The sequence below is a fragment of the Bos grunniens genome, chromosome 22, assembly GCF_055505025.1.
Source record: "Bos grunniens cultivar Pamir isolate PY7600 chromosome 22, Bosgru_T2T1.0, whole genome shotgun sequence".
In the NCBI taxonomy this organism is placed as follows: domain Eukaryota; kingdom Metazoa; phylum Chordata; class Mammalia; order Artiodactyla; family Bovidae; genus Bos; species Bos grunniens.
In genome coordinates, this window is record NC_141186.1 from 55,810,265 (window position 1) to 55,833,191 (window position 22,927).

General features: G+C 45.3%; 1 protein-coding gene across 50 annotated transcripts in view; it reads left to right on the forward strand.

Moving 5' to 3' along the window:
* ATG7 (autophagy related 7) overlaps positions 1–22,927 on the forward strand; it is a 282,407-nt gene that overhangs the window by 100,620 nt on the left and 158,860 nt on the right. For 48 of the 50 annotated variants that reach the window (XR_015151824.1, XR_015151826.1, XR_015151827.1 and 45 more), the window contains one exon: positions 3,126–3,206. Coding sequence is in view for 41 of the 50 variants with exons in the window: in XM_086368531.1 (XP_086224657.1) it covers positions 3,126–3,206 (81 nt within the window). In the remaining 9 variants the exon portion in view is untranslated. Of the gene's footprint in view, positions 1–3,125; positions 3,207–19,043; positions 19,107–22,927 lie in introns of all 50 variants that reach the window. The other 2 variants (XR_015151821.1, XR_015151822.1) reach the window with 1 other exon arrangement.

The window sequence follows — 22,927 nt, forward strand, 5'->3', positions numbered from 1 at the left end:
GAGAAGAGGCTTTCGTCTCTTACATTTCCTAAAACTGCAATTAGTTTGGAGTTCTGAGCTTTCTGATACCAGCATAGGCAATTTGCAAGGCCTCACACACAGATGTTATTCTACTTCGTTTCCTGGGAAAGTGAGTCACAGCTTCCTGGTAGAGAGCTGTCTGGGTGCTAAACAATGGTGTGGGGACCCCTGCGCAGGCGCTCCGTTCACGGCGGCTCCTTTCTGTCGCTGGCCATCTATGCTTTTTGTTGACATTTTCTCTCTCCTTCCTTCCTCTCCTTTTTTCTCCCTTTCTGCTCCTAATTGGTTCTACTCTCTCCCTTCCCATGGCCTTTATCTCCACACCTCCAGTGTCTTGCAGATTGCCACTATTCCTTTGCACAACATGAAGTCTGATCTTAGCTATATGAAAGAAAAGACAGGAAACCTTTTCATGAAGCTTATATGGAACCATTGACATGTAGGCCATGGCAGTGAATATTTTCATGGAAAATAGGCTACATATGATGAATGTTTTTCTAGGTAAATTTAATGTGAAAGCCACTGAGATATGAGGAGACTCGCTCTGAGAATTTTTTCAGTCCTGTCACTTCAAGATCTCACGAGGACGTCAACATGTTCGTTTGCGGTCTGCGGTAAAGTCTTTGCTGCTGGTTTGCCATCTCCGGTTTTGGTGAAGCAGAGAGCAGACTCAGGGCCCTGCTTGGGCCTCAAGTACTGGCCTAGGAAATGGTCACCACCTTCCCAAGACACAGGAAACTCACGACTGTCCCATTTTCAAAGGTTCACCGCGAGGCCAACTACTTACCCCAGCTGTCTAATTTATCATTTCTACCAACCACTCTTTCGGTCTTGCTTTACACTGAAATCTCATCACGTATATATGACGACATTTAAAAGATTGCTGTGGGCATTTCCTTTAAGGTGAGATTTTCCCTTGATAAGTGCAAATGCAGCTAGACTGGTGGTTGCAATGGAGTTAATCCACGCTGTGAAGGAGGTCTGTCTCCATAAAAAGTTGGCCAGGTTTTGTTGGGTTTTTTTTTGGGGGGGGGGGTGCGGATAGCAGAGAATTGGTAGGGTGGCTAAAGGCAGCAAGAACTAGGGGTGAAATGGTGGAGGGGTTGGTGGTTGTGCTGTGTTCAAGTGAGGCTGTTAAATGTGTGGTGAGCCCTCATATAGAAGATGAAAGCTGTGCTGTCCTGAGATGGAGGGAAGGGGGGAGCCCAGGCAGGTTTGGAGTTGGGGACCCACTTCTGAATCTTAGCGCAGTCACTCTCTGCTTGCCTGAGCCAACATTCTTCACCCTCCTCAGCCAGAGTTGAATCAACGGGACAGTCGTCAAGATCAAATAAATTTAACTGGGAACAAAATTTGTGTTGTTTGGCTTCTTATAAATGTTGAGTCCTCTGGAGTCTTTAGAGATTTCACCAGATGTATTTTTAATAATATGATAAATATAAAGGACAGGGAAGCCTGGTGTGCTGCAGTCCATGGGGTTGCAAAGAGACTGACGTGACTGAGCAACTGAACAGCGATAACAAATGATAAAGTTTAAACTCTTCTTTTGGTATAAGTGTAGTTCTGGAGGTATAATATCTGAATAAATTACCTGAATCACAGTTTGTGAAACCTGACTATATCTTATTGTCGTATAGTCACTAAGTCATGTCCCACTCTTTTCGACCCCATGGGCTGCAGCCTAGCTCCTCTGTCTTCCACTGTCTCCCGCAGTTTGCCCAAATTCAAGTCCACTGAGCCAGTGATGCTATCTAACCATCTTATCCTCTGCCGCCCCTTTCTCCTTTTGCTTTCAATCTTTCCCAGCTTCAGGGTCTTTTCCAATGAGTTGGCACTTCGCATCGGGTGGCCAAAGTATTGGAGCTTCAGCATCAGTCCTTCCAATGAAGAGTCAGGGTTGATTTCCTTTAGGATTGACTGGTTTGATCTCCTTGCAGCTCGTTTGACCTGGTTTGATCAAACTGGTTTGCTCTCCAGCACCTAAATTCGAAAGCATCAATTCTACAGTGCTCAGCTTTCTTTCTGGTCCAGCTTTCACATCTGTACATGACTTCTGGAAAAACCATAGCTGTGACTTTACAGTAGACCTTTGTCAGCAAAGTGATGTCTCTGCTTTTCAATACACTGTCTAGGTTTATATTGCTTTTCTTTCCAAGGAGAAAGCATCTTTTAATTTCATGGCTGCAGTCACCATCCACAGTGGTTTTGGAACCTGAGATCTGTCACTTCCCCTCTCTTTGCCATCTAGTGATTATAGCTGAAAGTAGAAATCTATCACTAAGTTGTGTCCGACTCTGTGTGACCCCATGGACTGTGTAGCCCGCAGGCTCCTCTGTCCATGGGATTTCCCAGGCTTAGTTCAGTCGCTTAGTTGTGTCCGACTCTTTGTGACCCCAAGGACGGCAGCATGCCAGGCTTCCCTGTCTGTCACCAACTCCTGGAGCTTGCTCAAACTCATGTCCATTGAGTCAGTGATGCCATCCAACCATCTCATCCTCTGTCCCAGGCTGATACCCTGTAAGTGGAAATCAGATGTAGTTCAGAATTTTATGCTCAGGGTGGCGCTGTTTTCCCATACTTTTGGTAATGTTTGCATTTTATCTCTGTGGGTTCCAAGTCAGGCAAGTAACTCAATAAACATTTAGGACCATTTCTACCTTCTGTTGTTCACAGACCTTCTTACCTTGTGAGGCCCTATCCAATGCCATATCCTAAAAGTGCACATTTATCCTATATTCACTGTAACATACGTGAGAACTGCCGTAATAAACTAGCTGGCTGATTATATGTTTGAAGACATTTATTAAAACAATAGATTTTTCAGCTTTTTATGTTTGGGAGTCAGTTTGTGTTTAGGTCTCAGATATGTGCAAAGCTTGTGTGCCAGTTCTTAATGGGATAAAGGACCTGATACAGTTCTTCACAACTGACTTATTTAGCACAAATACGAAAGTACATTGAACTCCATTTTCATTAGTAATCTGTTCATAACCTGTGTGAAGAGCACAGATTAATTGTTCCCCACTTCTTGCCAGAAACTACACATGTCCTTCACAGGTGTGTCGTTTGGGGCTTGACGTGAATTTTTGTTTGTTTGTTTCTAGATACGAGGATTTCTGTCACGGTTTGATAACGTCCTTCCTGTCAGCCTGGCCTTTGACAAATGCACGGCTTGTTCTTCCAAAGTAAGTCGTTCTGCATTGGCAGGACTTGTTTTTTAATATGAGCCCGGTCAGCCTTCCTAGCCAGAGGCCCCGAAACCAGCTGAGGGCTTTTCGTTGGGGAGGGCTAGGGTCTGAAAAAAAAAAACCAAACTAGAAGGGGTTATGGTTTCATTTATCTGTGTTCATTCTCCCAGGGAAACCAGCCTGAGAAAGTTTGGTTTGTAGTATAGTGAGAGAGACTGAATTAGATCATTTCAGCTCTGTGTCAGTCCTTGCAGCAAGCAGGCTGATTTGGGCTCGAATTTGAACTTTTCTCGTCTTTGTTCCTCCCCCGAGGGCTCCTTACTCGCACAGACCATCACAGAGCAGTTTTTAAGTGTTGCTCAGAGGATGAGGGAGACCAGGCGGTCCTGATGATGTCTTTTGGAGTTCCACATAATGACAAAGAAAAAGTAAACAGAGATTAGGGGACTGGACGGGGAGCCAATAAAAGGGCCCATTCAGCTTTGATCTTTCCAGAGGCTCTAAAACCAGAGCTCGTGTGTCCCCCATTGTAACGGGAACCGGCCGATATATCTCAAACCTACAGTGATGGCATCTCATTTTTCTTTAATAGGCCTGGAGATAGTCTGAGTTGTTTTTACACATACACTGTGTGTTCTAGCTGACTTCCTTCTGGAAAGCTCTCTAAGCCTTCTAACGCCCAGTGATTTGACCTGGCTTTTAAAACTCCAGATTCTTGGTAAGACGTCCATGTCCACATGTTAGGCACTGGGGCCATTAACCCCAGACCCCAGCCTCTCGGTTACAGTTCGGGGCTTCTTTGCTGTGTAGCCTACGTCAGTCTGCACAGGACTGAATTCTGGGTAAAGTCTGCGCTCTGAGATGGCAAGCTGGCTTTGAAAATTTGTCTTAGGTCTCATCTTAGGAGAAGCACCATCTTGACCGGTTTCTCTAAAAAGTTAACTCAGATTTGAGCAACAGTGTTGATAAATTTGATTATTTTTAGATGCTCAAAAACTTCGAGTAATTTTTTCTTTCTTTCTTCTTCAAAAGTAGACTAAGCTCTGGTTTTATCACGCTGCATCCCAAGTGTCCATGTTGAGAGTTAAACGTTACCATTCGTAGGTGGTTATCCACGAGCTCATACTTTCCGTGGGTTCTCGAGGGCGTCTGATACCTCTGTGCCTGAGCCAAGGCCTCAGGGATGTCTGCGTGCACTTTCGTCTTCAGAAATGCAGGTTTTAGGATTATGTGCTCTTCAGCACAGTACCTTTTTTTTTTTCCTTTGAGTGTCTGAGCTAATTAGTCTCAAAATAACTTGGCAGTATTAATTTTCATATTGAAATTGTTTGACACAAGTGTCAGAGACTTCTCTGTGGCTTTATCTAGGTCTAGTTAGTCAAATGAGGTGAAGATAATTAGGTTCTCTAAGCGAAATGCAAACACTCATTTTTTTTTTCTCCTTGTTCTATTTCTAATTAAATTAGCCCCAGAGATACTGTTTATAAAAGGATCACGAGCATATCCGCTAGTTGCCGTCCCTCATATTCGAAAGCGCATAGCTTTGCATTTTTCCTTCACGCTTATTCTGAGCCTTGAATTAAGTGTAGATAGTATTTTTTTGTTAGCAAAGTATTTCCTCTTAGTGGTCATTCTGAGGGTCCTGCTTTACATAAACACGCTGGACGACTTAATAAAGCTGACTTGGGTTTAACAGCTGTGCTGTTCCCAGAGCGACCACTTTTCATGTGGTCCGGGTATCACATTTCTTTTGTGCTGAAAAGGTTGCTTCATGGGTGCATGTATTTCCTTACAGTAGAAGCCTAGCATTTACTTACTTGGCTACCTTACTCATATGCTTAGGAGAATGTCATTCTCTATTATCTGCAGACCCAGCATTAATACTTTGAAATGACAGATGCAGTTACCTTTTCATCTCTGTGTATGAATTTTTCTTAATGCATATTAGCATGATATTTTTTTTATACTGAGTCATATCATAGTTGTTTTTGTTTCAAACATTCTTTGGGGCTAAAAATGACTTTTAAAAATTTCTCCTTTGACATCCATGAAGTAATTTTTTCCTTTGGTACTTTTCAGTATTTTTGCTTCCCCCCACTCCCCGCCCCCCATAGGACTAAGGCCATACTTGTGTCTTGATATTACTTCCATGAAGTACTATTATGATTTTAAAAAGCAAAGTACTAAATAGAATGGGCTTCCCAGGTGGCGCAGTGGTAAAGAATCTGCCTGCCAACACATGACATGTGGGTTTGATCCCTGGATTGGGAAGAATGGCAACCTGCTCCAGGGTTCTTGCCTGGAAAATTCCATGGACCGAGGAGCCTGGTCCAGGGCTGCAGTCCATGGGGTTGCAAAGAGTCAGACACGACTGAGCACGCGCACACACACACACAAGGCCATTCTTGTGTCTTGATTTAACCATAAAAACAGACAGATTGGAGAGGTAGAATAAGCTGTGCCGAGTAATAATGCCTTCCTTACCTTATTTATGCAAATAAAACATAGGCTTTTTATAAGGCCTGAGCTGGGGAAGAGTACAGTTCCCTACTTAGGTGTCAGGGAAGCTAGATCATCTACACTCACATTGTTCCTTATCCTAGTTGATTTCAGCTTGGCGTGCAGCCAGGTGAATTATTCCATCTTCCAGGAAAAATACTGGAGGATCTGAAGGGAGGGGGGCAGTGAGGAGTGGCTTTCATTCTGATTTCTGTGCATTGCCTTGTAAGACTTTCTAAAATGATAGATAGTATCTGTCACTGGAATTTAAAAAACCCTATTTCAAGGTTTGTGTCTTTCTTTTCTTTCTTTTTTTTAGGTTTTCAGAGCCAAATAGTTTTGTGGAATTGCTACCAGAGGGAAAAGTATAATTTTGAAACCAATATTCTTGAAAGGATTTCTCATCATACTTTGAATTAATCTATTGTTTTTAGATTTTTCACCTAGATAATTTGGGGGAAGTTAGGGTATTTGGAGGGGTACCTTTCTGCTTTGATATGATTTTTAACTTGCAGGCAAGCTGTGGGAATAGTACAAGGAACTGCTTTACCCAGATCTCCCCGTTGTTTATACTTTTCTGCATTTGTGTGTGTGTGATCTTCTCCCTCCCTCCCTCTCCTTTTTCTTTCTTTCTATTTTGTTTTTTACCGTGCTGGGTCTTCCTTGCTGTGCTCCGGCTTTCTCTAGGTGTAGTGAGCAGGGACCAGTCTTCCAACGCAGGGCTGCTCATTGTGGTGGCTTCCTGGTTGCAGAGCTTGGGCTCCAGGGTGCGTGGGCTCAGCAGTTGTGGCTCATGGGGTTAGTTGACCTGTGACATGTGGGATCTTAGTGCCCGGACTAGGGATTGAACCTGTGTCCCCTGCATCGGCAGGTGGATTCTTAACCACTGGACCAGCAGGGACGTCCCCCTCCTCTTTTTCTTGAAACTCTGGGAATGAGTTGGAGACATTGTGATTGTTTATAGCTAAATACATCAGTGTATGTTTCCTCAGAAAAAGATTCCTGTCTTACCTAAGCAGAATGCACTGATCAAATGCAGGCAGGTAAATGTTTGCATAATACTGACCTGACGCACAGTCTGCGTTTCAGGTGTTGTTATTTGTACCAGTAATGTCCTTCATAAGCATTTTCTCCAGACCAGAATCCGAGTCAGGAGGATCAGGCGTTCAGTTGTCGTGTCTGTCTGGCTTCCCTCGGTCTGGAGAAGTTCCTTAGCTTTTCTTCATCTTTCCTTAACTTGAACACTTTGACGTTGTGCCAGTTATCTTGTAGAATTTCCCTCTGTTTGGATCTGTCTGCTGTTTCCTTATGACTAGATTCAAGTTATGAATTTTTGGCAGAGAAGAGATGGTGTGTCCTCATGTCAGGAGGCACATGGTGAAGTTACCCCCCTTTGGTAGTGAGAATTTCCCCCTTTCTGTGTTAGTAACTACCTTCCCCCACGGTGAGAAGCCTGGCTCCCATTACACTGGCTGATTCACTGAACTACACAGAAAGTAGTTCCAAGATTGCTAGTCCCTCCCATTGTAGATAGTAAGCCTACCGCCTGGAATTTGATCATTGTGCACGGTTCTTATTTTCTAGGTACAGTTTGCATACATAAAAATGCAGAAATCTCATGAGACTTAATTCTATACTTTGGACAAACACATACACCCATGTAACATACATTTCCGTCAAGGCACAGAGTGTATCCCTTACCCCGGAAAGTTTCCTTGTGCCCCTTCGGAGACAGTCTTGGGGGAGGGGAGCAATATGCTGAGTATTGTGACCATTCTCTTTCCCAAGGATTAAAACTAGGTCCCCTCTGGTGCTGATGGAACTGCAGCCTTGTTTCTGGGACCCAGCAGTTGACTGGAACCTTCTGTCGGACCTTCCAAGTCAGGAACAGGGCCGTGCCCGAGGAGACTGCAGGCAGGGGACTCTTGCTGTGGTTGCACGATTCCGTCACTCCGCACCTTGGCAGTGTTGCAGGGACAGCCTGTTATGAGGAAGCAGGCCCCAAACTCCGCTCTCATACCATCTGGGACTGCCTAGTGCCCAGATGCAGCAAGATGTGCCCAGAAACCTGATCTTCAGATTTTAATTAGCCATTAGCAACCCTAATACTATACTCATCCTGGTGTTTACAGTACGCCGGGCCCTTCTGTTGATGGGCTGTGAGTAACCTTCCCAAAGTGACTTGTTATTGGCTGTTCATGTGCACCTGTGTGTGCGTCTTGCGGACAGAAGCTGGTGGAAGAAGACTGAACGCCAGCTCTGGCGTCATCATACGGTCAGCTGTGCTTTCGTTGCCTTCGGCAGAGCCCGGCCGTCATTTTTCTTTTGATATTATGTAATCCTACCTTTCTTCTCTCACTTCTCTTTTCTTTGTTAATTGAAGAAGTATGAAAAGTCAACATTAAACTCAAGTATTTAAAAATCTTTTAAGAAAAACCTCTACCCCAGAGCAACCTTTTTCCTAAAAGTTCTGCTGATGCGCTGTTGGGACAAAAAGACAAAGGCTGGGTTTGGAAGGAGAAATGGGACTCTCACTGTCTGTCAGCAGTCGTTTGTTTACTCAGCGGACATGTGAGTCCCTGCTGTGTGCCAGAGATGCAGAGATGATTAAAACAGCCGCTGCCTTCAGAGAACACTAACAAGAGAGCGCTTTAGTCACTAAGTTGCATCCGACTCTTGTGACTCCGTGGACTGTAGCCCACCAGGCTCCTCTGTCCATGGGATTCTCCAAGCAAGAATACTGGAGTGGGTTGCCATTTCCTTCTCCAGGGGGATCTTCCTGACCCAGGGGTCGAACTCGGGTCTCCTGCATTGCAGGCAGATTCTTTACTGACTGAGCCAAGAGTGAGGGAGACCTATAAACCAATACTAATCTCCCTAACACTGTGATGTGCTCCAGAGTCAAGGCATAGCCTCTTGTTTTCATGTTTTGCCATGCCGTGCAAGTTGCAGGATATCCTCTAGTGGGGGTGTCCTGGTACCATTTAGCTTTGTAAATGGGGAAGACCCAGGAAGGCCTCTGAGCAGCTTCTAAGCTGACGTTAAAGGATAAGGAGGAATGTGTAGAGATCCATGGGAGAGAGGACATGGGGGAGATATTCCAGGCCCGGGGAATCACACGGGCGACAGCCAGGGCAAGAGAACATGGCAGGTTTCTGAAGGCGTTCTGGGGAGCGGCACACCTCATTCCCTCATTCCCCTTGTCTTGGTGAGTTGTTTCCATCTTGGTGGTTCCTGAGTGCAATCTGGCTGTATTTCCTCTGGCCCTTGAGGCTCTTTCTCACCTAGCACTGGGCTTAGGGGGTTTCCTAGCCTGAGGAGTCCAGCCGCTGCAGCCCCGGCATGGGGGTAGGGGCCCAGGAAGATAGGCGGGGGTTTTCACGGTGCTCCCCGCTCTGCCCGCTTCCCTTTCTTTGGTTACATGAGTCAGTCGGATGAGATAAGCTCTGGCTCCCTGTTGACCCTTGACGTTGCTAGCTTTTATATTTCCTTTCCTTGCTTTTTCCTGTAGTCCCCAAGCAATGCGTTTTCATTGCAGAAAAATCAACAAGTATATTTAAGGATAAAGAAAAAATTCACTATATCCTAGCCGTGCAGATCATTGTCAGATATTGATGTCTGCCCTTCTGGACTTAAAAATCACCTATATTTTAGAGTGAAGTAAAAGTGTTAGTTGCTCAATCGTGTGCAACTCTTTGCAACCCTGTGAACTGTAGCCCACCAGGCTCCTCTGTCCATGAAACTTCCCAGGCAAGAATATCAAAGTGGGTAGTCATTCCCTTCTCCAGAGGATCTTCCCCACCCAGGGATGGAACCCAGGTCTTCTCCATTGCCGGAAGATTCTTGAATGGTCTAAGCCACCAGGGAAGCCTATATTTTATAGATATGTGCAGGTAATTTTTCTCTCTGAGCACTGCTGTTATAAGCCTGAAATCAGCTTTAGAGAGAGGAATTTGTGCTGCTGCATCAAGCACACTCTCGGCCTCTCTGATCTGATACAGGATTTTAAATCTCAACCACTTACAAGAACTGGCAGGAGCCCAATCGGAAGAGCCATCCACAGCGCAGGCCAGGAATTCTTGCATGCAGCCTCTCAGTGGCAACTACTACTCAGAACTGGGCTGCAGCCAGGTTTTCCTTCTCCTTTCCAAAAGGGACGTAAATCTCTGATTTGGAAAATGATGAGTAACCCCCAGGTTCCCTTTTTCTACCTCATTTACCCAGCGAGGCCCCGAGTCTTCTGTTTTAATGTGTGATGGATTCCATATGTATGGCCGCGTTGTGTAAAACTGTATCCCACATCTCGTCCTTAGCAGCTAGGGTTTCCCCAACCCCCCAGAACTGCTCAGATCCCAAAAGGAGGCGAAACATCCAGCCCGAGCCAGTATGGAGTGTTTTAGCTGCAGGCCCCTAACCTCACAGCTCTTGGCTCTTCACCTCCTTGAAAAGCCTTGGACGGTTCTCCCTTTGCTTCAATTTCCTCATCCATAGAGCGGGGAAAATATTTTCTGTCTCCCAGGGAAATCGCAATGGCTGACGTGTATCCAGTTCCCTGTGACCAAGCAGCAAGGCCTCTGCCTGCTCCTGGGACTGATGTCGACATCAGAAACAAGAGGAAAACACAGACCGTTGTGATTGCGCTAGGTCTCCCCGAGTTTGTTTCTCCCCTCCTGGGCTCGCTGTTGCCCAGCAGGTACAGTGAAAGGCCTGGTTGAAAGTACAGGCTGCCTTGGCTTTGAGAGGCTGCAGAAACCTTCCGTCGTGGTCCCTGACGACTGTTGATGCCAAAACCTCCCCTGTGATTCCAGAGAACTCAGCCTTGCTGGTTACGTCTAACCTGTGGTCTTCTGAGACCACCCAATCAGTGCTTACTGCTTTCCCTGTCACTTAAGGTCAAAGACCCACCTTGCCTGTCCAAACAGTTTTTTTTTTTTTCCTCACAGTATTTCTTTTAACATCCAGACCAGAAAATTTAGGGCTGTGTTCTCCTTAGAAGGTTCCAGGGGCTGCCTAGCTCAAGTGTAGTTTTCACGTTACTGAAAATCTGGGTTCCTTTCAGTTTGGAATTAATCTCGTTTGCTTTTAGCCTTCTGCCTTCCCCAGCTATTGATACGTGCTTCTGGGCCTCATTCAGACTGATGAAGGCAGTATAAACCCTGCTCCCGTGAGACATGGAAGCCACACACAATTTTGTAGACGATTTCATTGGCTTTGTGAAGTCCCTCAAGTATGCCTGTGGATCCTCGGAAGGCATCCCTGCTCTGAGGTTTCTTTGGGTTTTGGGGGCAGGCGGGGGGTTGGGATGACATTCCCATTCTCCTGACGAGATGCTGCAGGCTGTGGATGTCGCCAGCCAGCCCCACCATGAGCTCTCTGTGCGGCTTGGGAAAGTAGCCCCCTCTCTCTGGGGAGTCCTTTCCCTCAGCTGTAGTAAAGGGAGACGCCTGGGCTGCTCTACCACTGAGTTTTGTTCCACAACTTGGAGATTGTGGCCTCACTTGGTCAGCTACTTTCTTTAGGCTGAGCTACATCCAGGTGGGGGAGGGAGGAGACTCTGACCCTGCTCGGTTCTAGGAGTTAGTTGCCACTACTCCAGTGGCCCATGGGTTTGTTTTCTGATGGGCAAAGAGCCCCAGCTGCCGTCTGCTCATGTTCCTTCTTGTTTCTGTAATACATTCATTGTCTTGCCTCCTCCCTCTACCCCTCACACCTTTGTAAGCGGGGGAGGGAAGAACATGGCAGTAACTGCTGTTTTTTAAAATAAGAGGGCTTCACTAGTAGCTCAGCTGGTAAAGAATCGCCTGCAGTGCTGGAGACCCCAGTTTGATTCCTGGGTGGGGAAGATCCGCTGGAGAACGGATAGGTTCCCACTCCAAGACATAAGGACACCATCAGCTTGAATTGGGAAACCATTTATGGACATTCATGCTTATATTGTACAGACACAGTTGGAATAAAAGAAAGCGGAAGTGAAGTCGCTCAGTCGTGTCCGATTCTTTGCAATGCCATGGACTGTAGCCTACCAGGTTCCTCCATCCATGGGATTTTCCAGGCAAGAATACTGGAGTGAGTTGCCATTACCTTCTCCAGGAGATCTTCCTGACCCAGGGAGTCAACCCAGGTCTCCCGCATTGTAGGCAGATGCTTTACTGTCTGAGCCATCAGGGAAGCTGGAAATAAAATTATGTATATATACATTAAACTGTTTAAATTGAGTACTTAAACTCATGTAAATATATATTTGGCTGTTTATTTTCACAACCATTATTCAACAAATGTTGGGAGCTTTTCTTTCATGAAACGTTTTGGGATGATACAGAGGTCAAGAAGATAGCCTATGAAGTTTCTGATGGTATCTTTCTGGATGAGGTAGGAAAATGACACCACACAATTCCGTATGTCAGGCGTATCAACTTATTTAAACGTGTTTTCCCAAGAGATGTTCCTAAGCTTGGAAGGGATAACCATTTTATAGGAAGTAGTAGGAACTGATGAAATACGCTTTGAATGGTGAGAGAAATGAATGAGTGCTTTGTAGTTGAATAAACAAGCAGCATGACAGGGAGGGATGGGAAGGTGGGCTGTGCCCCCAGGGCTGAGTCAGGCAGGGAGCTGAGGTGTGGGGGCAGACACCCTCTGGCTGCCAGTGCATAGGCACGATCTATCATGAAGCTGTACGTGGTAATTGGAATCAAACGGTACATCCCAGTGCTCTGGGTATTGGTTCAGCTGAGCCGCTTTCCAGCTTTTACTGCCTCATTCGCTTGAGTCGATGCTTTCGATGATTTGTTATTGTGTTGGAAGACCATTTCCAAAGTATGTTAAACCAAAGAGCCTTTGGGATTCATCAAAGATGACTTAACATTTTCTGAAAGGACGCATTCTGGCAGTGAGCTCTTTGCAGGCTTTTGCTTGCTCTCTTGCAGGATTCTAAAAGTCTCCATTTTATTATTTTCGAAAGGTCTTCCGATATCCTGTCCAGGTATTTCTAAAAGTACTTATCACTGCAGCCTTTCTTGCCCTAGAAAATGTGAAAGAACCATTTGAGAACATCCTATTCCTGAAGTTACTGTTGTTATAACTTGTTTATATCACATCGTATGTGATCATAGTGATAAATTTTACAGTGTCTGGCCTTTCCTAGTTTTCAGTAATTCTTCCAGCATAAAAGTTTTATTAAGGTTTTTTATTTTTCTTAACACGGAAGAAAACACTGCATGTTCCTGTTTGCTGGAGTATCTTAAGGGCTGGCTAAAGCACACACTGAAGTTAGACATCTTAAATTTATAGCTGTCAGACTAAAACTGGGGAAATATCTGCTCTGTGGTCCTGGCAGGGCTGCAGGCGTGCCGAAGGTGAACAGTCGGTGGGAGAGCAGACATGGCAAAGTTTGTTAAATTATAAGAATTGTCTTGACACTGAGTGAGCAGACACTGGGCAGAATCGTAAGGCATAGCAGCATCGCTGGGACACGCGCTTATTCCCCACGAGGACTGCTTTGCCGGCCGTGATGAATGTCACAGCCCGCAGTCAGAACTCCAGGCAGCCTAGGTGTCTTGGCAGTTGGCTTGAGTCACTGAAGCGCATGGATATCTTTAAGACCTTTACTGGCACTCCAGCTTCAAACGGAAGTCCAGGCAGAAGTACATTTTCGTGTTGTTTGCAAAGGCAAGAGAGAGAATCTGGGTTTTCCCCCAGCTCCAGGTTGAACTTCACATTTCCCTTTCGTTTTATGTCAACATTTACCTGAAGGACCCCGAAGGGAGATGATGGCAAAAGTGGGGGTTTGAAGCGAGTGGCAGTGATTCACTGTCGCATTAAAAACCCCTCACCTGTCCTGAGCATGAACATGAACTCCATGTTGCTCTTTCTTTGAGAAGGAAGCCTGAGCAGAAAACCAGCCATGGGCTTGCCACTCTGCCCACATCCAGATTTTCTGTTAGTTCAGTCTGACCTGACGAACTTGACTTCAATCACATGCAAGTGGATTTAAAAACTAAAAAATAAATGAGAGCAAAATGGTTTCCTGGTAGATCAGTATATATGTGTGTGTGTTAGTTGCTTAGTCGGGTCTGACTCTTTGCGACCCCATGGACTGTAGCCCACCAGGCTCTTCCGTCCATGAAATTCTCCAGGCAAGAATACTGGAGTGGGTTGCCATAAGGAAGAGAACAAAAACACACGCGTGCCACTTGGCTCTGCTGGAGGAATATGAGTTTTATTTCACAACATCTGGTGTTCTTTGCCTAATCACTCACTGCTCCCTATTACTGAGAATATTCCAATAGGCACTTACTTAATACCTGAAAGATGAGACCCACATCACCCTATCATGCTGTCTGCAAAAGGACTGAAAGTCCCCAGAAATGGGCTATTTCAGGGACCCCTGGGGGCAGGTGGGGAGGGGGTGCAGCACAGGGGGTGTGTGGTAACTCAAAACAGTTGACAAGTTCTTCTTGGGAAATTGCTTCAGATCTCACAATATTTTTCTCCTCATAGCCTCAGCAGTGGCAAATTCTTGACCTTTGAGGGTGGGTTTGATTTTTTGGAAAAGGCCAAAAGCAGCTTGAAGCCGTGTGTCGTGAATAAAAGGAATGAGCCATTTGCAAAAAAAAAATGTTTCAAATTTTTGTTGATGTTGTTCAGTCGCTTAGTCGTGTCCAACTCTCTGTGACCCCCATGGACTGCAGCATGCTAGGCTTCCCTGACCTTCGCCATCTCCCAGAGTTTGCTCAAACTCATGTCCATTGAGTCAGTGATGTTTAAAGAACGGCAGAGGCTTCAGACAGCTTGCAGGTCTGAACGCGTGCGAGCTCCTGTCCCAGGGAACTCCAGGTATACAGGCCTGGCAGAAAGGCGACAGGCCACTTGGACAGGGTTCGTGCACTAGAAACGAGCACCGGCTCTCAAGACAGTGCCACCTAGTAGCTACGTGACCTGTGGCGAGTGTCTGGAAGTCTCTGTGGCTCAGTTTCCTCAGGGGGAGAAGGCCTGTGGTTCTTCCTTGGTGGCAGTGAGGATTAAGGAGAAGCAGGTGTGCCGAGTGTCTGGATGCGGCACCGCTCTGTACATGTCTCCGCCACAGCCCCCCGCTGTAGTTTTCCTACTTATGTCACTGCGTCGGGTCTTAGTTGTGACATACAGGATGTTGCGTTGCGGTTCACGGGCTCTCGAGTTGTATGGCAGGCTCAGTAGTTGCCGTGTGCAAGCTTAGCTGCCCCAAGGCCTGTGGGATCTCAATTCCCAGACCAGGGATCGAACCCACGTCCCCTGCATTGCAAGGCGGATTCTTAACCGCTGGACCACCAGGCACGTCCTTCTGTAAATGTTTTTGATCGCTCCTTTGTGCAAGCGGAGATCATGTGCCATTCTCATTGTCCTTTAAAAATACGCTCACTTTGTAATTTACAGACATAATAAACTTTCTATCTTTAGAAGTTGACAAAAAAAAACCGAGATGAATTGAAAAAAAAAAAAGCAATTTTTGTAAAAATTTGTAAAAAAAATTAGGAGGTCAGCAAATATTAAACGTGCAGGCTGTTAGATTCTTTGTCTTTTTCTTTCCTTTTCTCTTTTCTTTTCTAGTAGGCTGTTCACCCAGGGCTCTATTTATTAACCAAAATGAAATGAGGTTTAATGTTCCCAGGATTGTGCACTCGGGGCAGGGGTGAATCTTCTAATTTCCTGGAGATCTCTGCAGGTATATGTAGCCAGGGTTGGGCCCACAGCTTGAGAGGAGCTGATGCGAACCTTGGGGAAAGGCTTCTGCCTGTGTTCCCTCTGAACTCTGCGTCTCCCTGTGCTCTTAGAGGCAAGGCCCCGAGGGTCTGGAGGGCAGCTCTGTGCCAGCACCAGGCCATGTCTGTGGGTTCTCATCCCTGCCCCTCACTGCTGCTCACAGGCCCGTCTCCTGCCTCTTCCTGGAGCTGTGAGTGGGTTGGAGGCCAGTGCAGCGGGAGCTGAGTGCATCAGCTGCCTGGGCGGCGGCATTTCCGCCCTCCTTGGCATCCCCTGATGGATGTCTTCCCAGTCTCCCTTTCAAGCTTCCTGTGAAGAGGCTAGCAAGGGGGCTTCCCAGTCTATCAGGTGGAGAGATCACTGGACTCAGAGAAGTCGCATGAGAGCCCAGGACTCCCAGTTCATTTACCTGCTGTATTAAAAACAGCTCTCAGACAGTGAGGTGGAAGGCTTACCTCACACTCGGAGTATTCCAGTGTACTCATCTGGGGGCAGAGGGGAAGAGTCCACTTTACGTTTTCAACAGTTTCAAGGGTGGATTGGGGACCGCGCTGGTGGCATGGCGCAGCAGAGGAGTCCACCCGCCAGTGCAGGGGTCACAGGTTCGATCCCTGGTCCACGTGCTGCAGAGCAGCTGAGACCATGTGCCACAAGCACTGAGCCCCTGTGCCTAGAGACTGTGCCCGGCCACAGGGGGCCACAGCAACGAGACGCCCGTGCTCTGTGCCTGGGGAGTAGCCCCCGCTCACTGCAACTAGATAAAAGCCAGCAACGAAGACCCAGTGCAGCCAAAAAAAGAAATAATAAATAAATTAAAAAAAAAAAAGAATAGATTGGTTAAGCTCCTTGATGAACCAGTTGGTTGACTACCCTTGGGGAACTTGTCTTTTTAAAGGGGAATTCTGATACCCAGAGGAGCGTGCTGAACGTGCTTCTCGGGGTTGTGACTTCAGAAGGTGTCGTTGGGAATGTCGCTTGGGCTGGAGCGATGGCTGGTGCTGCCTCCCTCCAGCAGCCCAGATGCAGGCTGGGAGAGGGGAGTGAGGATTTCAGAGGTTTTCCTCAAGAAACTGTTCATGGCAAACGTAGTTCACTCTCCTATTTGGGTCAATTTTCAGCTTCAATTTGTTGAAAAAAACATTTGAAGGGAAGGGACATACAGCTGTTAGGGATCCAAAAGAAGTGCTGTTTTGAAAGTACAGATGCTTCTGTTTCGCATTTACTTAGGGAAGTAGGAGAGTTGCTTCCCATTATTCCTGTGAATACAGATACTGTCTAAGTGACATCATTTCGAGCAGAGTACTGCGTCCAGGTGGTTTAGGGGAATTCCTGGAGGCAAAAAAAGGAAAAAAAAAAAAAAGGCTTGGGTATTATTGCGTTCTAGGGGCCAGAAATGGAATGATGGTATTTTTGGCAGGCTCCCAGGCCCAGAAAAACCCACACCCCAAGGCCGTCTCTGTAGCTTCCTGTGGTTTTCCCACTGAAGAGGAACAGCTTTTCTCTTAGAGTGTCCAGGCTGGCAAGCGAGTGCATCAGCTCGATCAGCGTGATGGTCCTGCTTTGAGGTTCTCTTCCAACAGGCTTCATTTGGGAAATCGGATGCATCAATAATTGTTGCAAAGTGAACTGAGCCAACAGTCTCCCTACTTCTGACAGTGCAGATCTTTCTGGTAGAAATTGATAACTTCCAGCAATTAGAGGATATCATGCTACCATTTGATCTGTAACAATAAAGTCAAGTCTCAGACCAAATTTTGCCATATATAAGAACATTCATTGGGCTTCCTGGATGGCTCCAGTGGTAGAGAATCCACCTGCCAATGCAGGAGACCCAGGTTCGATCCCTGGGTTGGAAGATTCCCTAGAGAGGGAAATAGCAACCCACTCTGTTACTCTTGCCTGGAGAATCTTATGGACAGAGGAGCCCAGCGGGCTACAGCCCACAGGGTCACAAAGCGTCAGACATGACTGAGCAACCGAGCACACATACATGCACGCAGGCACGAAGGTTAGTCATTCAGCCTCTTATAGACAGATGCCCCAGCCTTTTGCTTTCACTGTGTGTTCTACGTCAGAAGTTCAGTAGAAACAGATGCAGACACGCTCTCATCCCAGGACATGGCTAACCTTTCCATCGGGTCAGGTGATGGGATTCTCTGTGAAGTGTCCAGAACCAGGCCCAGAGCGCTGCTGCAGGAGTGTTCGGTTGCCTGGTTTGCCAGATTCTTAACAACCCACATGTGTATATACAAGGCTGACTGCCCCTCTACAACTATTCCAGCCAACCTTATGTGTATTGAACGCTATTAGTCAGAGAAGTTACTTTTATCCTTCTGTATTCTCATTGGGAACCCTCTCCTGTACGTTTGGACGGCCGTAGTTGACATACTTAATGATAACCTGACCCTGAAGGTTGGGCATTTGGTAGTCTTTCTAATGTGAACCACACCTGGAGTGGGCGTTTTTTAATGAAGGTACCTGAAGTGGTATCTACCTACAGTATTTAAGTGTGTGTGTATATGTCATATGTGTGCACAGTCAGTATACAGAAGTTTTTAAAATACAGATGGTGTAACAACAGGTAGCTCTTGATTGGCCCCTGGAATGCTGCATCTTCTGGAATGTTGCCAGCCAGTGATGACTGACCTGAGTTATGAGTTGAGCACTAGCCTGCTGTGATGAATTAGCTAGGCCGTGCATGAGTGGTTCATCCATAGGGCAGAGCAAGGAGGGAAGAGGATTGTAGTTTTAGTTTTACAGGCTTTTTCTAGTTCTTTTATGTTCTTTGATCTGGTCTTCTACCTTCCCCGATGGCTCAATGGGTAAGGAATCCACCTGCAATGCAGGAGACACAGGAGACACCAGTTTGATCCTTGGGTGGGGAATATCCAGTACTCCGGTATTCTTGCCTGTATAATCCCATGGACCGAGGGGCCTGGCAGACTCTAGTCTATGGGGTCACAAAGCGTCGGCCATCACTGAGTAACTAAGCACTCACTCAGCACTCTGATACGTAAGGAAGTACTGTTTCCCCTACCCAATTTTGCAGACGAATCTTTGTCCAGGGTCACAGAGTGAACACATTAGAGGACCTATAACTGTTTTTGGAAGAGCAGTTGATTCATAACATTGTGTTAGTTTCAGATGTACAGCACAGTGATTTGGTGATACATTTATTTGTATATATCTATGTTCTTTTCAAAACGTCTTTTCCACTATTGATTATTATACTGTGTGTACTTTCCCTGGGCTGTAAGTAAGTCCTTGTTGTTCGCCTGTTTTATATATGACGGTTTTTGTCTGTTAATCCTAAACTCCCCGTTTATTCCTCCCCCTTCCGCTTTGGTAGCCATGTTTGTTTTCCATGTCTGTGAGCCTGTTTTGTAAATACGTGTGTTTGTACTATTTTTCAGATTCCACATGTTAGTGATATATAATATTTGTCTTTCTGCTTTGATTTACTTCACTTAGTATGATAATCTCTAGGTCTAACCATGTATTAATAACTATATATGGCGTGATTTTTTTCCTTATGGCTGAGTAATATTCCATTGTATCCACACAAATACATATAAACATCTTCCTTTATTCATACAGCTGTTGATGGAAGGAAACTGTAACTTGAAATCTCATCCTTCATAGTTCCTCTGCATTATAGGGGTAAGTTGCTACCAGTAAGAACTGTCACTGTTCTTCAAAGAATATCACAGGGCTTTTCACCTTGGAGCAGGTGTTGTCAAGCAAAGGCCGTGCTGTTGCTGTTGTTGTTGTTCAGTCACCCAGTCGTGTCCGACTCTTTGCAACCCCCATGGACTGCAGCATGCCAGGCCTCCCTGTCCCTCACCATCTCCTAGAATTCACTTAAGTTCATGTTCATTTCATCAGTGATGCCATGCAGCCATCGCATCCTCTGATGCCCTCTTCTCGTTCTGCCCTCAATATTTCCCAGCATCAGGGACTTTTCCAAAGAGTCATCTGTTCACAATCAGATGGCTAAAATACTACAGCTTCAGCATCAGGCCTTCCAGTCAATATTCAGGGTTGATCTCCCTTAAGATTGACTGGATGATCTAAGGGACTTTTCAGGAGTTTTCTCAAGGGCTACAGTTTGAAGTCATCAATTTTTGGCATTCTGCCTTCTTTACAGCCCTCACAACTACACGTGAGCACTGGGAAGACCATGGCCTTGAGTACACGGCCCTTTGTCGGCAGAGGAACGTCTCTGCTTTTCCACACGCTGTCTAGGTTTGTCACCGCTTTCGTGCCAAGAAGCAGTCGTCTTCTGACTTCACGGCTGCAGTCACCATCTGCAGGGATTTTAGAGCCCAAGAAGAGGAAATCTTTCACTACTTCCACCTTTTCTCCTTCTGTTTGTCCTGCAGTAATAGAGCTGGATGCCATGATTGTAGTTTTTTTAATATTTAGTCTTAAGCCAGCTCTTTCACTCCTGTCCTTCACTGTCGTCAAAAGGCTCTCTAGTTTCCTCTTCGCTTTCTGCAAGTGGAGTGGTATCATCCACATGTCTGAGGTTGTTGATGTTCTCCCACCTATGTTGATTCCAGCTTGTAACTCATCCAGCCCAGCATTTTTCATGATGCGCTCAGCATATAAATTCAACAAACAGGGTGACAGCAGCCAGCCCCATCATACGCCTTACTTGATCACAAACCAGTCAATTGTTCCACACCGGGTTCCAACTGTTGCTTCTTGACCCACATACAGGTTTCTCAGGCAATAGATAAGATGGTCTGGAATTCTCATAGAGCGAAGAGCTTTCCACAGTTTGTCATGTACTACAGTCAAAGGCTTTAGCGTAGTCAATGGAACAGAGATGGATGTTTTTCTGAAATTCCCTTGCTTTCTCTATAATCCAGTGAATGTTGACAATTTGATCTCTAGTTCTTCTTCCTTTTCTAAACCCAGCTTGAATATCTGGAAGTTCTTGGTTAACATAATACTGAAGCCTAGCATAATGCTGAAGACATGTACCAAGGTTATAATATGTAACAGAATGCTAGGAGGTTTTACTTTAGTTAGTGGTCAGGCATGTAATTCAAGCAGCTTTCTTATTGAAGTCACCTAAAGGGGCTAGTGTGGAACACAACAAACCCTGGAAAATTCTTAAAGAGATAATACCAGACCACCTGACCTGCCTCCTGAGAAATCTGTGTGCAGGTCAGGAAGCAATAGTTAGAACTGGACATGGAACAACAGACTGGTTCCAAATAGGGGAAGGAGTACGTCAAGGCTGTATATTGTCACCCTGCTTATCTAACTTATATGCAGAGTACATCATGAGAAACGCTGGGCTGGAAGAAGCACAAGCTGGAATCAAGATTGCCAGGAGAAATATCAATAACCTCAGATATGCAGATGACATCACCCTTATGGCAGGAAGTGAAGAGGAACTAAAGAACCTCTTGATGAAAGTGAAAGAGGAGAGTGAAAAGGTTGGCTTAAAACTTAACATTCAGAAAACTAAAATCATGGCATCTGGTCCCATCACTTCGTGGCAAGTAGATGGGGAAACCATGGAAACAGTGACAGACTTGATTTTCTTCTCCAAAATCACTGTAGATGGTGACTGCAGCCATGAAATTAAGAGGCTTGCTCCTTGGAAGAAAAGCTCTGCCCAACCTAGACAGCATATTAAAAAGCAGAGGCATTGCTTTGCCAACAAAGGTCCGTCTAGTCAAGGCTATGGTTTTTCCAGTGGTCATGTATGGATGTGAGAGTTGGACTATAAAGAAAGCTCAGCGCCAAAGAAGTGATGCTTTCTGAACAGTGGTTTTGGAGAAGACTCTTGCGGGTCCCTTGGACTACAAGGAGATCCAACCAGTCCATCCTCAAGAAAATCAACCCTGAATATTCATTGGAAGGACTGATGCTGAAGCCGAAACTCCAATACTTTGGCCACCTGATGCGAAGAGCTGACTCATTTGAAAAGACCCCGATGCTGGAAAAGATTGAAGACGGGAGAAGGGGACGACAGAGGATGAGATGGTTGGATGGCGTCACTGACTCAATGTACGTAAGTCTGAGCAAAGTCTGGGAGTTGGCGATGGACAGGGAGGCCTGGTGTGCTGCATGCAGTCCATGGGGTCACAAAGAGTCGAACATGACGGAGCAGCTGAACTGAAAGAGGCTGGATAAAAATGTACTTAATGTTGAACATTTAAGAACTAGTAAGTTGTATGGATTTGAGTTAAGATTTGGCAGAGAATGTAAACAAAGAGGACTGAGCTTAGCCCTGATGCCACTTCTGTCCTGTGGGCATTTGCTAATCAGAAAAAGGAAGTTGAGAGTCTGAGCTCACCTTTGGTGTCCTTTCAGAGTTAGGGAAATAAAAATTGTAGTCTGAGTCTGTGAAACCTGGGAAACCTGGTGAAATATTCCTTACTTTGGGTTGGGACTCCCTGAAGAAATGTCTAACGATAAGGGTGAACTAGTAGCAAACCAACTCTCACATTGACTGCAGCTCAATTTCATGTTATTTGAGCAGCCCAGAAACCATAATGCTTACTTGGAATAAGATGATTTCCATTTAGCTAATGCCCATAGGTACCAGGCAAAAGCAATGAAATGTTCTCAGAGACAGGCATAATAATTTTAGTTCTCAAATTATTTCTACAAATAATTTTTAGTTGTAACACCTGGCCACAATTACAGGTAAAAAGGCACCCAAAAAGAGAAGACACCATAGGTGAGAATCAGCAAAAGCAACAGACAACAGAAATAGACTCAGAGTTCTAGAAATTGGACTTATCAGATGCAGAATGAAAATACTATGTTTACAGTATTCAAGGAAATAAAAGTTTATTTTCAGCAAGGACCAAAAACTCTAAATGGTGGCTTTGCAGATTAAAAAACTCCAGACCTGAACATGTAAAAGAAAATGAACAAGTTTACAGACAGTTGGACCCATCTGGAAAGCAAATAGTGAACAGAAGAGTTGATCAGAAGAAACTATTCAAAGAGAAGCACAGAGAGAGAAGAAAAAAAATATATATATATATAAACGAAGGTAGGAGAGGATAGAGGAAGGCGTGTCGTATAGTTGCAGTCCTAGAAAAGAGAAGAGTGAGATAGTGGAAGGATCATTGCTTAATGTTTTTGAAACAGATGAATGGCCTCCAGCTTAAGATCGAAGACGCCCAATAAAGCTGAAATAGTATAAATAAAATTAAATGGACACCTAGACTCATCATGATGAAACTTCTGGAAGCAGAATACAAAGATAAATCTTAAAGCAGTAAGGAGGGGAAATGTCATGAAGTTTAGAAGAGTGATGGTTACACGACAGTTGACTTATCTGTTGTAGAACATAAACCAGGGGCAGTGAAATAATGTTTTCAGTGTGCTGAAAGAAAGAACTGCCAGCCCCAAATTTTAAACCCAGCAGAAAATAGTGTTCAGGAATGAAAAGAAAGAGATAAAAGTGAAGGTTAAGCTATTTTATATAGATAAAACTGAGTCTACCA